The sequence below is a fragment of the Chrysochloris asiatica genome, unplaced genomic scaffold, assembly GCF_000296735.1.
Source record: "Chrysochloris asiatica unplaced genomic scaffold, ChrAsi1.0 scaffold00025, whole genome shotgun sequence".
Taxonomy (NCBI): Eukaryota; Metazoa; Chordata; class Mammalia; order Afrosoricida; family Chrysochloridae; genus Chrysochloris; species Chrysochloris asiatica.
In genome coordinates, this window is record NW_006408543.1 from 20,573,952 (window position 1) to 20,588,358 (window position 14,407).

At 44.4% G+C, this 14,407-nt stretch overlaps 1 protein-coding gene across 2 annotated transcripts in view; it reads left to right on the forward strand.

Moving 5' to 3' along the window:
• The window catches only part of FOXN3 (forkhead box N3), a 523,145-nt gene extending 509,284 nt beyond the window's left edge, over positions 1–13,861 (forward strand). For both annotated transcript variants that reach the window (XM_006839582.1, XM_006839583.1), the window contains one exon: positions 13,128–13,861. In XM_006839582.1, the coding sequence (XP_006839645.1) occupies positions 13,128–13,665 (538 nt within the window). In that variant the 3' untranslated portion in view covers positions 13,666–13,861. The remainder of the gene's footprint in view (positions 1–13,127) is intronic.
• Positions 13,862–14,407: the final 546 nt, after the last annotated feature.

Here is a 14,407-nt window from a genome sequence, read left to right on the forward strand (position 1 = left end):
CTGTTAGAATGTGTTCTTTTATAGATTGCCTATTCAATAGTTTGCTCATTTTTCTATTGAGTTTTTCTCTTATCTTTATAGAACTTCTTTATATATTCTACATACCTATAATGTTTTATTGACTATATGTGTTAGAAATAGCATCTCTATGCTGTGGCTGGTCTTTTTAGTCTAATAGCATCAAGGTGTGGGTCAAAGTACTCCCTAGTCCTCAAAGTGACATCTTTGCTTTTTTAAATACTTTAAAGAGATCTTTTGCAGAAAATTTGCCAAGTGTATTGTGCCGTTTCCTTGCTTGGCTGCTGCTACCATCGGCATTGGTTGTGAACCTAAGTATAATGAAATTCTTAACAACTTCAGTCTTTGTTTATCATGATACTGTTTATTGACCTAATTGTAAGGATTTTTGATTTCTTTATATTGAGGTGCAGTCCATTCTGGAAGCTGCAGTCTTTGCTCTTCATCAATAAGTGCTTCAAGTCCTCTTCCCTGTGTCATCTGCATAATGCAAGTTCTTAATGCGTCTTCCTCCACTCTTGATGCCCTATTTCTTCATATAGTGAAGCTTCACAGAACATTTGCCCAGCATGCAGATTGAATAAGGATGGAGAAAGGATACAACACTGACACATAAGTTTTCTGATTTTAAACCATACACTATTCTGTTCAAATGACTACTGTGTAGGGTCCTCATGAGTACAATGAAGTGTTCTGGAATTCCTATTCTTCATAATGTCATCCATAATTTGTCATAATTCACACAGTCAGATGATTTGCGTAGTCAGTGGAACTCTGCTTTCAACTGTTTTAAAATTCTCTTCAGCAAAATTTTACTTGCATGTCATATTAATGATACTGTTCGATGGTTCCATTGGGTCACCTCTCTTTGGAACAACTAGTCAGTTGGTCAGCTGTCTTCCAAATTTTTTAGCATAGACCAGTGAACAGTCCAGCATTGCATCCATTTGTTGAGACATCTTAGTTGGTGTCCAATCAATTCCTGGAGCTTCAGTACAGCGTGGACTTCTGTCAATATCTACAATCCTTGATCATACGCTACCTCCTGAAATGGTTGAAGATTGGTCAATTGTTCCAGGTACAGAGGCTCTGTGTATTCCTTCCATTTTCATTTGGTGTTTCCTGTGTCAGTCAATATTTGGTTCACTGGATCCTTCAATAGTACAACTCAGAGTTTGAATTTTCCCTTCAGTTCTTTCATCTTGAGAAATAGGGAACACGTCCTTCCCTTTGGTTGTTCTGTAGGTTCTTCCCTCGAGACTTTGACACATTTCATTATAATACTTTGTCTTCTTGAGTAGCCCTTTGAAATCTTCTGTTTTTCTTTTACATCCATTTTTGGTCTTCTGTTTCTTTTGCTGTCTCAATAATGACCTTTTCTTTTCTTCATATATCATTGATGTCATTCTGTAACTTGTTTGGCTCTGGTCATTGGTTTTCAATGCATCAAATCTGTTCCTGAGATGGTCTCTAAATGCAAGTGGGCCATCCTCTAGGTCATATTCATGGACCTAGAGTTAATCTTCTTCAGCTTCAACTTGAATTTGCATATGAACCAATGTATGGTCTCTCACTAAGGTCATAGTTTCCAACTACGGATCCTTCTTTGTTTCCAACTTTCTCATTCCAATCACCAGTAATAATTACAACTGCTTGGTTGCGTGTGTTATCAGTTTCAGACTGCAGATGTTGGTAAAATTCTTCAGTTTCTTCATCTTTAGTGGCTGATATGTAAATATGAATAATACTAAAACACCATTAATGGGAACCTCATATAAACTGGTAAGCTGGAATGGACTGGTATTGCTATTAATCACTTTGAGTAGGACAGTCATATGGTAGAAATGACAATCATTTGGTAGACACATTGAAGAGGATTAGTATCACATTCTATTTTGTGTTTTGTTTCTTTGTTTTGGTTTTATTTTACATTTCTCTATTTCATTGATTTCTACTATATATACTATATGTTCTTCTTGTTTTCAGTTGTCAAGTCAGTTCTGACTCAGAGTCACTGTGTATAGGGTTTCTGAGGCTATAAATGTTTACGGTAATAGAAAGCCTCATCTTTCTCCTGTGGAGGAGCTGGTGGATTCAAACTGCTGACCAGTGTTTAGCAGCCCAGTGAATAACTCATTATGCCAGGCCACCAGAGCTCCTTTTGGATTTACCTTGTTCTCATTGTTAAGTGCCTTCGAGTTGGTTCTGATGCAGCAACCCTGTATAGGGTTTCTGAGAAGCAGCTGATGGATTTGAACTGCTGACATTGTGGTTTGCAGTCCAATGCTGATCCTACAGCGCCATACCAGGAATGGAGTAAAGTTCTCTGACTTCACACCTGATAGAGTCAGTCTCCCTCAATGAGTTCAGGCAGAAAGCTCTTTAATCTCATGTTGTTTTCACTGGCTGAAGGTTGTCATTCAGCTGTTTGTACCACTATTCCTTCCACTGAAAGTTACCTGATTTTATATATATATGTATGTGTGTGTGAGGCTTTCTGCTCCCATAAAGATTCACAGCCTCAGAAACCCTGTGCAGGGTTGCTGAAAGTTGGAATGGACTCCACGGCACATAACAACAACAACGTGTGTGTGTGTATATATATCATTTCCTTTCCACTTTCTTTGAATTTATTCTCTTTCAAGTTGTCTAAATTGAATACTTTAATTTTCAACCTTGCTTTTTCTAAAAAAAAAAAAAAACAAGAAGAAGAAAAATATGTTTAAAGTTTCAATCTTGGTCAAACTGCTGCGTGATTGCATCCCGTAAGACTGGGTATCTTTTCATTATCCAATGTAAATTATTTTCTAATACCCTTCATAATCTCTCTTTTGATCCATAGACATTTTAGAAGTATATTCTCAAACCGAAAGACAAATAATTGTGTTTTTATTTTTGTTTATAGTTACTTGTTCAGCATTGCTATTAACTTCAATGCATTGTGATCAGGGAATTGATCGTAAGATACCACTTGTTTGAAATTGTTGAGGTTTTCTATATGGCCTAGTATAATTTACTTTTTTAAAATATTCCGTGTACACTTCAAAGGAATATGCCTTCACCATTGTTAGCACATTTTACATATTCCAAGGGGCTTCAAAAAGCATGTGGAAAATTTTTCTTGTCTTTTGACTTTGTTTTCCCATGAATTTTTTAAGGTTCCCTCACATGTCCATTAGGAGCTCTGGTAGCATGGTGGTTTCAAATTAGGCTGCGAACCTTAAGGTCAGCAGTTCGAAATCACCAGCTGTTCCACAGGAGGAAGATGAGGCTTTCTGCTCCCGTAAAGATTTACAGCCTTGGAAACCCTGTACAGGGTCACTGTGAGTTGGTTCTGACTCCACGGCACATAACCACCACCACCACCATATGTCCATTAGATCAGATCTTCTACATACTAACTGTGTTTGTCTTCATATGTATGTATATGAGAGAGAGAGAAAAATACAGAGGGGAAAAAGGCAAATGATTGATGAGTTGATATTGGAAATGATGTATTCCAATCTTCATTAGCATGTGGAATTGACATCATCTCCCTATAACTCTTACCGTTTTAGCTATTTATGTTTTGAAGCTATCCTGTTGGAAGCACCCAGGTTTTAAACTGTTACATCGTCCTGGTGAATTGAACCTTTATGAATATTTAATGATACTCTTTATCTATAATAACGATTTTTTGCCTGAAAAATCTATCTGATCTGGTTTTAATATAGCTACATCAGCATGATACAGCGGTGTCTGTCTTTTTACTTTGAATCTTTCTTTGTCGTGTTGTAGGTTTGTCTCTTATAAACCAGTATGCAACCTTTTCTTAAAATTCATGCTACTGACCTTTCCCTTTTAGTTAATGATTCCTTGCCCATTTAAACGTTTCTATCATCTTATACTTCTGTTTGTCCTACATTTCTTGGGCTCTTCTTTCTTTCTGCCATTATTTTAAATGAATTAAGATACGCCCACTCCTTATTCAGTTTTTTTCCTTTCTAATGATTGAGAATTTACGCATTCTATGGCTCTTTTAGTGTTGACGCTAGAAATTTTACCATGAATATTTTAAAGCGTTAGTCAATATCTTCAATGTCTTCTTGATCAATACAGGGCCCTTGGAATACTTTTAACTCTAAGTCTCTCCTCATCCCAACTGAACATGCTGTATTTGTCAAAGACTTTGGCTCTGCTCTGGATTTGATTTCCTTTGAGCCATTTGTTGCTGTGTGCCTTCGAGTCAGTTCCCACTCACAGTCACGTCTGTGTAGGGTTTCCAAGACTGTGGATCTTTATGGGAGTAGAATGCCTCCTCTCTCTCCTGAAGCATGGCTATTGCGTTTGCACTGCTGACCTTGTGGTTAGCAGCCCAACGTATAACCATTAAGTCATTTGTTGTTAGTGATGTAGAGTCAGTTCTGACTCATAGCAACCGGTGGGTTTTTTGAACTGCTAACTGCTGTCCAGTATTGAACCTACAGTGTCACACTAGGTCATTTAGGCATTGTTATTCTTGTTGTTTTCTATGTTGCTGGAGTCTTGGTGTGGAGTTGTAGGATAAGCACTGAACCACAAGGTCGGTTTGAACCACAAGGTAGATGGCTCATCAGCTGCTCCTCGGAAACCCTATTCAGCAGTCGTTCTGAGTCGGAACTGACTCTGTGGCATTAACAACAACAACAAATGGTGGTGGTGGTGGAGGTGTGCCGTAGAAAAGATTCTGACCCATAGTGACCCTGTATAGGGTTTCCGAGGCTGTAAATCTTTATGGGAGTAGAAAGCCTCATCTTTCTCCTGTGGAGCGGCTGGTGAAGTTCCTACAGTGAGGGCCTGCCTTTTGTTAAAGCCCTAAATTTTGTCTAAAGCATGTATTTTTCCCTCATTCTTAAAAGATAATTTTAATGTATATTTTTTCTTCTTCTTCTTCTTCTTTCTTTCTGTCTTTCTTTCTTTCTTTCTTTTTTTAAGTGTTGTTAAGTACTATCAAGTTGGTTTGGACTCATAGGAACCCTTTATGAGGTTTCACAGAGCGATCTGTGGGTTTGAATCACTGACCTTGTGGTTAACAGTCCAGTGCTTATTCACAGCATCTCACCAGGACTCCAGAGTGTTCCCAATATCTGTTTCCTGCCACACACCTAAACACACTACCATCAAGTCAAGTTCACAACCCTTAAGTGTGGGTTCCTGTCCCAGGGCTGGGATAGGCATTTGCTTCAGGGAAATGCTAACTTTCATGATTGTCTGCTGCTCATGTTTCAGGAGGCTTTTTTTGTTTATTTATTTATGTCAATTTGTACGTGTGAGGGAGCTTGAAAAAGTTAATGGATAAATAGAATTTTCCCTTGAACTTTTTGAAGGCCTTCCCCTCCCCTGCTGTAAGCATGTGTGCATGTATGTATGCGTGCGTGCATGTATGTGAGGCTCTCAGATTCCCCTTATTTCTGGTGAGGTCCGCAGTGCTTTGGAACACATGTCACTTTACTTTATCAAACTCTTAAGTAGTAGGGTTGGAAGAATGCCTTCCAAAGAGTGCTCTGCCAGCCTGCTGGAAGGGGGGTAGACTCTAATCATGTCTTCAGGCCTTTTTACCAGTGGTTGGTTCTAGACAGAAGTACCTCACTCCCTCCAGACACTGTTTCTACAGCCCCATTCATTCAGATCCTCCAGAGCTCCCCAAGGGATATCTGCTTTACCATATCTAGCAACCTCCAGTCTAGGAGTCCTGGGGTGGCGCTGCAGGATAAGCACTGGACTGCAAGGTCGGTTTGAATTACAGAGTTGCTTGTTCAGACTCACCAGCTGCTCCTCAGAAACCCTACACAGGGTCCCTATGAGTGGGAACTGACTCAACAGCACTTAACAATAACAGCAGCAGTCTGTGTGACAGAGCGGATGTTAGTGGACCAGGTGAAAGACGAAGGCAGCACATAGTGAGTCTTCTGTAACTGACAAATAGTGAACTGATAGACAAGGCGGCAGAAAGGTCAGGTCTATCACAAACTTCACCTTAACTTGCTGGTTACAAGCTTTGCTCATTCTCAGCTAAACGCCAGTGGTTTCTCACTATTTCTGTTCGATATTTCCCATCTGTTTCATGCGAGAATTAGCACCAGGTTTATATGCGAGATCAACGGCACGTGGTTTGTTGAGCCATGTGTCTAAGCTTGTAAAGGCCGAATAAAATCAAGTGCCTTTAATTTATGCTAATATATGATAATTGTAGCTTTGCATGTAAATTCAGCTAAAACTGAAAATGGCAGCGATTGAAAACGTACCCCATGTTCATTTTAATGAATAATTTTTTTTTTTAGAAGGTGGTTTGGAATTCGCCGTCCAGCATACTCAGGATGACTGGTTTCTTCCTGGAAGCATTTGGCATACAGCACTGACAGCCCCTAGAATGAGGTGGCAGTGTGCGTCCCTAAAAGATGACAGGCCCTGAGACCCCTATGGGCAGTTCCACTCTGTCCTGTAGCGTCGCTGCGAGTTGGACTCATGGACAGTGGGTTTTGGGTAATGACAACCCCTATGGGAGGAAGTGTTTGACACCAAGTCTATGCTGCAGGTCTGCACCATCAGAAATGTCATTGTGTCATCTTATCAGTAATTGAAGGAGTTTGTCGCTTCCTGCTCAATTTTGTGTGTAATTTATGGATTATAAACCCATGGTAAAACCTCAGGAGAGTGTAATTGTAGCAAATGCCAAAGAGATGCATTTGTATTTCAATTTTAACTCCCTGGGGTTACAACTATATACCTGTTTTCGTCGAGAAATATTGTCAACAGTTCCTTGAGGTCCCAGGACATATTTCACAGTACTATTTGAGCTATCTTTGGGAGCCATCTAGACCACCATGAACAAGTCATAGGGCCTTCTGTGTTTGTTCATCTGTAAAATGTTGAGTGAGGCCCGTGTTCCAACTTGTGGGATGTGAGACCCCGTGGTGTACGGTGTGACTGAAGTGGGACCCCGTGGCCTACAGTGTGACTGATGTGGGATCCCATGGCCTACAGTGTGACTGATGTGGGACCCCATGGCCTATGGTGTGACTGATGTGGGATCCTGTGGCCTACGGTGTGACTGATGTGGGACCTTGTGGCCTACAGTGTGACTGATGTGGAACCTCGTGGCCTACGGTGTGACTGATGTGGGACCTCGTGGCCTATGGTGTGACTGATGTGGGATCCCATGGCCTACTGTGTGACTAATGTGGTACACTGTGGCCTACGGTGTGACTGATGTGGGACACTGTGGCCTATGGTGTGACTGAAGAGGGACCCCGTGGCCTACAGTGTGACTGATGTGGGACCCCGTGGCCTACAGTGTGACTGATGTGGGATCCCGTGGCCTACATTGTGACTGATATGGGATCCCGTGGCCTACAGTGTGACTGATGTGGGACCCCATGGCCTACGGTGTGACTGATGTGGGATCCTGTGGCCTACATTGTGACTGATGTGGGATCCCGTGGCCTACAGTGTGACTGATGTGGGACCCTGTGGCCTACGGTGTGACTGATGTGGGACCTCATGGCCTACGGTGTGACTGATGTGAAATGGTAACCATGGCCTGATGACATAACTTCCAGAGACCCTGCAGTGCATCACACAGAGTCACGGACTGTGAACCTCCTTTTCTTTTCTCGTCTCTTTTCATGCATCTGATCCATTTAAGAGCATCCTTGTTGGGTTCTGATTGTGTCGGCCCCTCTCTAAGAGCTGTTTGGACCATTGGTGGTTCAGGGGTAGAATTCTCACCTTCATGCAGGAAGTCCGGGTTCAGTTCCCCATCAGTGCACTTCTGCACACCCACCCACCACCATCCATCAGTGTGGGTTCACCTGTCTCAACAGAGCGTCTGGACTAAGGTGGACTAGGAAGACAGCCCGGCAGTCTGTTCTTGCAAATCAGCCCGTAAAAACATCACAATCACAGTGGTCCAGTCATAACCCATCTGGCTATTGTATACAGGGTCACATGAGTTGGGGACAGCTCCATGGCCCCTCACAACATGAGCAATGCTCACCTGTCCCCACATTTAAGAGAGAGAGTTCTCAGACTCAGCGCTTACGTCTTACAGTAGCATGGAGCTAAATTTCAATGTCATTATTTTGGTCCCAGTGTATTTTCCCTCCAAACGATTTACTGTTTTCTAATGTTCAAGACTATAGGAATAAGGAAAGGAGGGCAGAGCAAACACCATATACCCTTCGCAGTAAGAATTCACTCTATGCAGTGCTATCCTGATTTCTTCTTCAGTTGCTCTTCCTCTCCCTGTCCCTCTCCATGTCGGATTTCAAAACTCATGTAGTACTTGCCTGTGCTAGTGAAGGCAAATCATAAGCACCATGTATTAAAAATAAGGATGAAAATCTTTTCCTTTCTTTGTTTTTTGTTTTTAAAGCCAGTTGTCACTTATAGGATAAGCACTGGACTGCTAACCCAAAGGTCTGTGTTTCAGGCCCACCAACCGCTTCTCAGTCACATGGTCACTGTGAGTCGAAACCAACTCAACACTTAACAATAACAATCCAGTTTATTCATTGAGATCACTCAAACATTTCTATACTAGTTCAGTAGATGAAGTATTTTTGTATTATTTTACCTTAAACAGCAAAGATACTATAACACTAGACTTTCATTTGCTTTTCATCATTATTAATAACTAGTTGTGCAATTAAATTTATTTGTCACCTTTTATAATCACCAGCCCTTCCTCAGAAACCCTATGCAGGGTTGCTATGGGTCGAAACCAACTCGACGGCTCCTAACAGTATAATCTGGGAGCCCCTCAAAGTGATCCTTTTCCAGCCACTTTTGTAAACCCCAGACAGAGCCAAGACACAGGAGGTGTGTAGAAAACAGACAGGGAGAGACTGTTCCCCAAAGCACAAGGGCTGGGTTTACTGGTGAGGCCAGAGAAACCCCTTTAAGGCCTCTTTACTCTCACTTTATGTTCAATACCCATAAGCCTCCAGAATAGAAAGCAAAGAATGAGGCTTCTCAGGCAGGCATGCCACATTCGCAGTGACAGCAAACCAGCTGATGGCAAAAGAGGAGACCAGATAAACGTGATGGAGCACCTCAGTACTTTCCTTTCATTTTCACACAGCCCTGTAAGGTAAAGCTAAAATCTGCTCAGGGTCATGGAGAAACAAGGCATGGCTGGGGTGTGAGCCAGACACTTTCTAGGGAGATGCAGGGAGGATGCAGGTCTGGAATCAGAGAAACTTCTGGAACCTGCTGGGCCTTCCCTATACAAATGCACATATTACAATTTGGGCATTTATTATAATAAACCTGAGTGATCATGTTGTTAGCTACCATCAGGAGTCGGCCACTGACTCAAAGCAACCCTATTGACAATAGAAGGAAACGTTACCTGATCCTGGATCGTTACCATTCATCAGTTGCAGATGGGATTCATAGGGTTTTTATTAGCTGCTGTTTGGAAGCGGATAGCCAATTGTTTCTTCTTAGTCTGTTAGTCTGGAAGCTTTGCTGGCATCATAGCAACACTCGTGTCTCCACCAACAAAGGGTATTGGCTAGGCATGGGCCAGAGAGACTCAAAGCTGGATCACCCGCATGTTGTATGCCGTTGAGTTGTGTCCGCCTTATAGTGACCCAAGGCTAAAAATCTTAGCAAGAACAGAAAGTCTCATCTGTCTCCAGCTTAGCAGCTGGTGAACTTGAACCACTGACCTTGTTGTTTGCCATCCAGTGCTTATCCTTCAGAACCACCACATTCTGGGTCACCCATGTGGAAGGGAAGAATTCTCCCAGCTGAACTACCTCTGTCCCCTAGTGAAACATCTAACAGATGTGAGATCTGACCTTCGTTGTCAAAGGGAATTATAAATGAGTTCGGTTGTCAGATGGTGACATTTGTCAGTTCCGGTGGTGGACGTGACTGTGGGAACACAGCAGTGTACCACAACCCTAGATCATAGAGAAGAGGGAGACTCCGGAGCCTCACTCCCTGCTACACTGTTGGCACTAGAGACCCAGCTCTCCTCCCCATTCACTCTCTGTGTGGGTTGCAGCTGGGTCTTCGGGTGCCTTCAAGGCCCACAGAGGTGGCAGGAGAGAAGCAAGGAAGCTAAATGGCATCTCAACGGTGGGGGCTGGGCCCCGTAACCTTCCCCGGGAGCTGTATCTTCCAGGATGTCTAGTAAATTGTGGGTTCATGGAACGCCTTTGCCATCTTTACAGACTGCCTTTTCTTGGTTGCATTGGCTCCTACACATCCTCAGTATATCTGTTGAGTGCCTACTACATGCCCAGGTAGTGTTGCTCACTGGGGATATAGTAATGACTGGGCCTTTTTCTTTTTTCTTTCTTTTCAAGTCATTTTTTTTATTATTTCAAGTGAACATATCTTACTAATGTTGTTACATCTTGCCTTCCCCATCACCCAAGTTAATACATGTTACCCTCTAACCTGTGAATTATCTTCCCTTCCCTCCTACCCCTGGGAACCATCAAAGTATATTTCTTTTAGTATAAAAATGTTATCTTGTCTTTTACAGTAGTGGTCTCCTACTGTATTTGTCCTTTTGTGAATGACTGATTTGACTCAGCTTCATGTCCTCCGGATTCGTCCATGTTACCAGGTGTTGTGCAGATTCTTTGTTATTCTCCACCGTTGCATGGTGTTCCGTTGTGTGTGTGCACCGAGGTTTCTGTATCCACCTTCCATTGATGGTCATTTCGGCTGCCTCCATCCTTCTGCTGTTGTGAACATTGCTGCACTAAATGGCAGTGTGAACAGGGCCTTGTCTTGTGGAGCAAACACAGGAAGCTCAGGGTGGTGTCATTGCACAACTTTCCGTGATGGTGGTGTAAACAGTTAAGTGCTCAGCTGCTAAGCAAAAATTCAGTGGTTCAAACCCGCCAGCAGCTTTGCAGGAGGAGGCAATCTGCCGTCATGGAAACCTAGAGTTAAAGAAAGCCCTGCTCTGTCTGTCACATGGGGTCACTGGAGGTCGGAATTGACTCAACAGAACCTAACAACAATGACGTTACACGCTGTCTTTGGAAGGGAAGTCACACGTGTGTACATTTGGGGTCATCTCAGAAGGAACACTTCATCCCTCATCCTTCAGACATATTGTCAGGAGGGACCAGTCGCTGGAGAAGGATATCATGTTTGGTAGGGTGGAGGGTCAGAGAAAAAGAGGAAGACCCCTAGCTAGATGGATTGGCCAAGTGGCAGCATCGATGGGCTCAAGTGTGGCAATGATAGTGAGGTTGGCTCAAGATCGGGCAGTGTTTTGTTCTGCTGTGTATAGCGTCACTATGAGTCGGTACCAGCTCTCTGGCACCTAACAACAACAGAAGGAACAGTCTCCAGATCTCTTAGAAATGTATCCTCAGGCAGCAGGATTGGCAGGCACCCTAAGACATACCTCACCCTGGCCCGTGTCCTCCAGCCCTGTGTTCTCAAAGTCAGATGCTACATCTCCCACAGAACTCTCCAGAAGCCTCCCTCAGTTGTCTCCGGCTCCAAGTAACCCTCCCCTCCAATGATTGCTTCTCTCCTGAATGCCTACTGTGTGCCAGGCATGGTCAGGGAGGCAGCCACAGCCCAGGCAGCATCGTGGCCACACCCACAGGATGAGCAGGGGGTCCAGTCCTGTGGGCATGGGTCCGGCACTGGTCAAGGCACCTGCATGCTTTTACACGTCTTCATCCCCACAACCCCATATGTGGGACTAGTTACTATTCACACTGCAGGTAAGGAAGCACTGGGAGGTCAGACATAAAGGCATGAAGGAGGTCATCACAGACAAGGGAATGCACTGGACCCTGATAGAAATGTGTCATGGGATTGGGAGAATGGGGGGCGGAGGGGAGGGGAGAGGGGAAGGTTCTAAAACACCCTGATGGTGTAGAGCCATTCCTGTCTCAGGGTATCAGAGTGGAACTGTGGATCAGACGGTTCTGGAGAGCTAGTTTTTCAAAAGGAGATTACCAGGGCTTTCCTCCAAGGTATCTTTGGATGGATTCGAACCACCACTGTTCAGCAGGGGACCAAGTTACAGGAGAATCAGGAGACAGTGGGAGTTAGTCCACTGATGCAGTTCCGCGCTCCAGCTTGAGGATCTGATAGATCCCGACTCCCGTAATTCCTCCAGAGCCTGTTTTCAGCATCTGTAAGTAAAGGGTGTAAATATCCACTTTATAATGTTAGATGCAGTCACAGACGCAGACTGAGCACAGTGCCTGGCAGGTTGCGAGCTGGGTAAAGAGAGACTTCCTGTTCCTGAGTCTGTCTGACTGTAACTTGTTTCTATTGGAGACTGTCAGCAAGCATCTTTGTGGCCATATCTGTATCAGAATCGACTTAGTCACCCTCTCTCGGGACCCTCGTCAGGGTCTTGTATTTGTAGTAGGTGTTTGATGATAATTTGTAGATTGAATGAATGAGTGAGGAGATGCCCAGATGGGTGCCACCATGTAGCAGGCAACTCTTTCTGCTGAAAACGGACAAAAGAGACCTAACACAGTGGCTCCAGGAGAGCATCTGTGTCCCAACCAGCACCTGCTGCCCCACAGTGTTGGTGGGCTCTTCAGGACCAACACAGCTGGGTGTCTGTGCTTTGATCTGAGAAATGGAGTTTACAGTGCCGTCACTTGATCAGGAAGTTGTTTTCATGTCTCAGCCACACAGGCCGAGCTACAGTGCTACCCATGATGGGGTAGAAGTGGGGATGACCCAGGTGTTGGGAATTAGGACTGTATCTTCAAAACAAATCACCCGCTACCCCAAGGTTTCCCAACAGCTGGATTTCCTGGTCAAAGAAGCCACTGTTTGAACACAGGTGGGCTTCTGGTGTCTCCTCCATCAAACCAAAACACCAGGCCTGGGACTGTGGAGTTGATTCTGACACTTGCCTATCCCGTGTGTTCCAGAGTGGGCTCCCAAGGAATTTCTTGGCTGTCATCTTTACAAAAATCGATCACCAGACACCGCTGGGTGGGTTTGAACCAACAACCTGTGTTAGTAGTTTAACACAGACTTTGTGTGTGTGTGTGTCCCCTTCCAGGGACCTTGGGATCTCCCATCAGAGGATGTCTAATCGGTACCCCCTTTATGTCTCCCACCCCTGCCCCCAGGAATGGCATCACCAGCTGCCGGACGCGGACTGAGAACGAGCCGTCGTGTGGCTCCCCCGTGGTCAGCGGTGACCCCAAGGAGGACCACAACTACAGCAGTGCCAAGTCTGCCAATACCCGGAGCACCTCCCCGGCCAGCGACTCCATCTCCTTCTCCTCGGCCGACGACCACTATGAGTTCGCCACTAAGGGCAGCCAGGAGGGCAGCGAGGGCAGTGTCCAGAGCCACGAAAGTCACAGTGACACAGAGGACGACAGGAAACACAGCCAGAAAGAGGCCACGGAGGCCCTGGGAGACAGCGGGTTCACGTCCCAGCACAGGAAGCGGCAGCACCTGGCCAAGGCACGGAAGGTGGCCAGCGACACGCTGCCCCTCAAGAAGAGACTCACGGAAAAACCGCCGGAGAGTGATGATGAGGAGATGAAGGAGGCCGCAGGCTCGCTCCTGCACCTGGCAGGGATCCGGTCCTGTTTAAATAACATCACCAATCGGACGGCAAAGGGGCAGAAAGAGCAAAAGGAAGCCACAAAAAATTAAAACAAAAAAACAAGTCACTGATTTGTTTTGAACTTCCAGCCATTTGGTTTCAGCATGTCAGGAGATTTCTAATGATTTGTGGCAATATCAGCAATTTATTCATTTTGTTTTTCTTTTTCCTTTTTTTTTTTGGGTTTGGCTTTTGTTTCTTTTCTTTATGTTTTTTGTTTATTAATTTGCCCCCCTCCTTTGTTTTTTGTTGTTGTTGTTTGTTTGGGGTTTTTTTTTTGGGGACCCTTACGGATTTTCTTTTTAAAGGAGATTGAAGCCATAGGACTCATGTTGACACTGAGCTGTTTTACAAAAAGCTTTTCATTCTCTGAAGACAAAAGCGAAAAAAAAAAAAAAAAAAGCCAAAATGACCATTGCTTCCTCCAGCTTGTCAGAAACACATGGTGGAACCCACAGGGATGTCCCCGCTCATGCCACAGGGGACATAGCAGCGCCTCTCAGGCACGTGTGGAAAGTAGTCAGCAGATAGGCCCAACCCTTAGGTTTAAGAAGTCAGAACAGCCGTCTGATTGGGCTTGCTGAGTGAATGTCTGGGAGGGATTGGGGAGCAGGGAAAAATTCCATATCCAGCTAGGAGCCAGGACCAACCTTGTGGCATCCAGTTGTGCCGGACAGGCCTTTGGTGGGGACTGACCGCCACTCCTCTGTGCTTCTTAACTAGGAAGGCTGCTAACATCTTAGGGGGTAGACACAGGACTATTCAGATACACCAAGTGTCAGTGAATTGTGA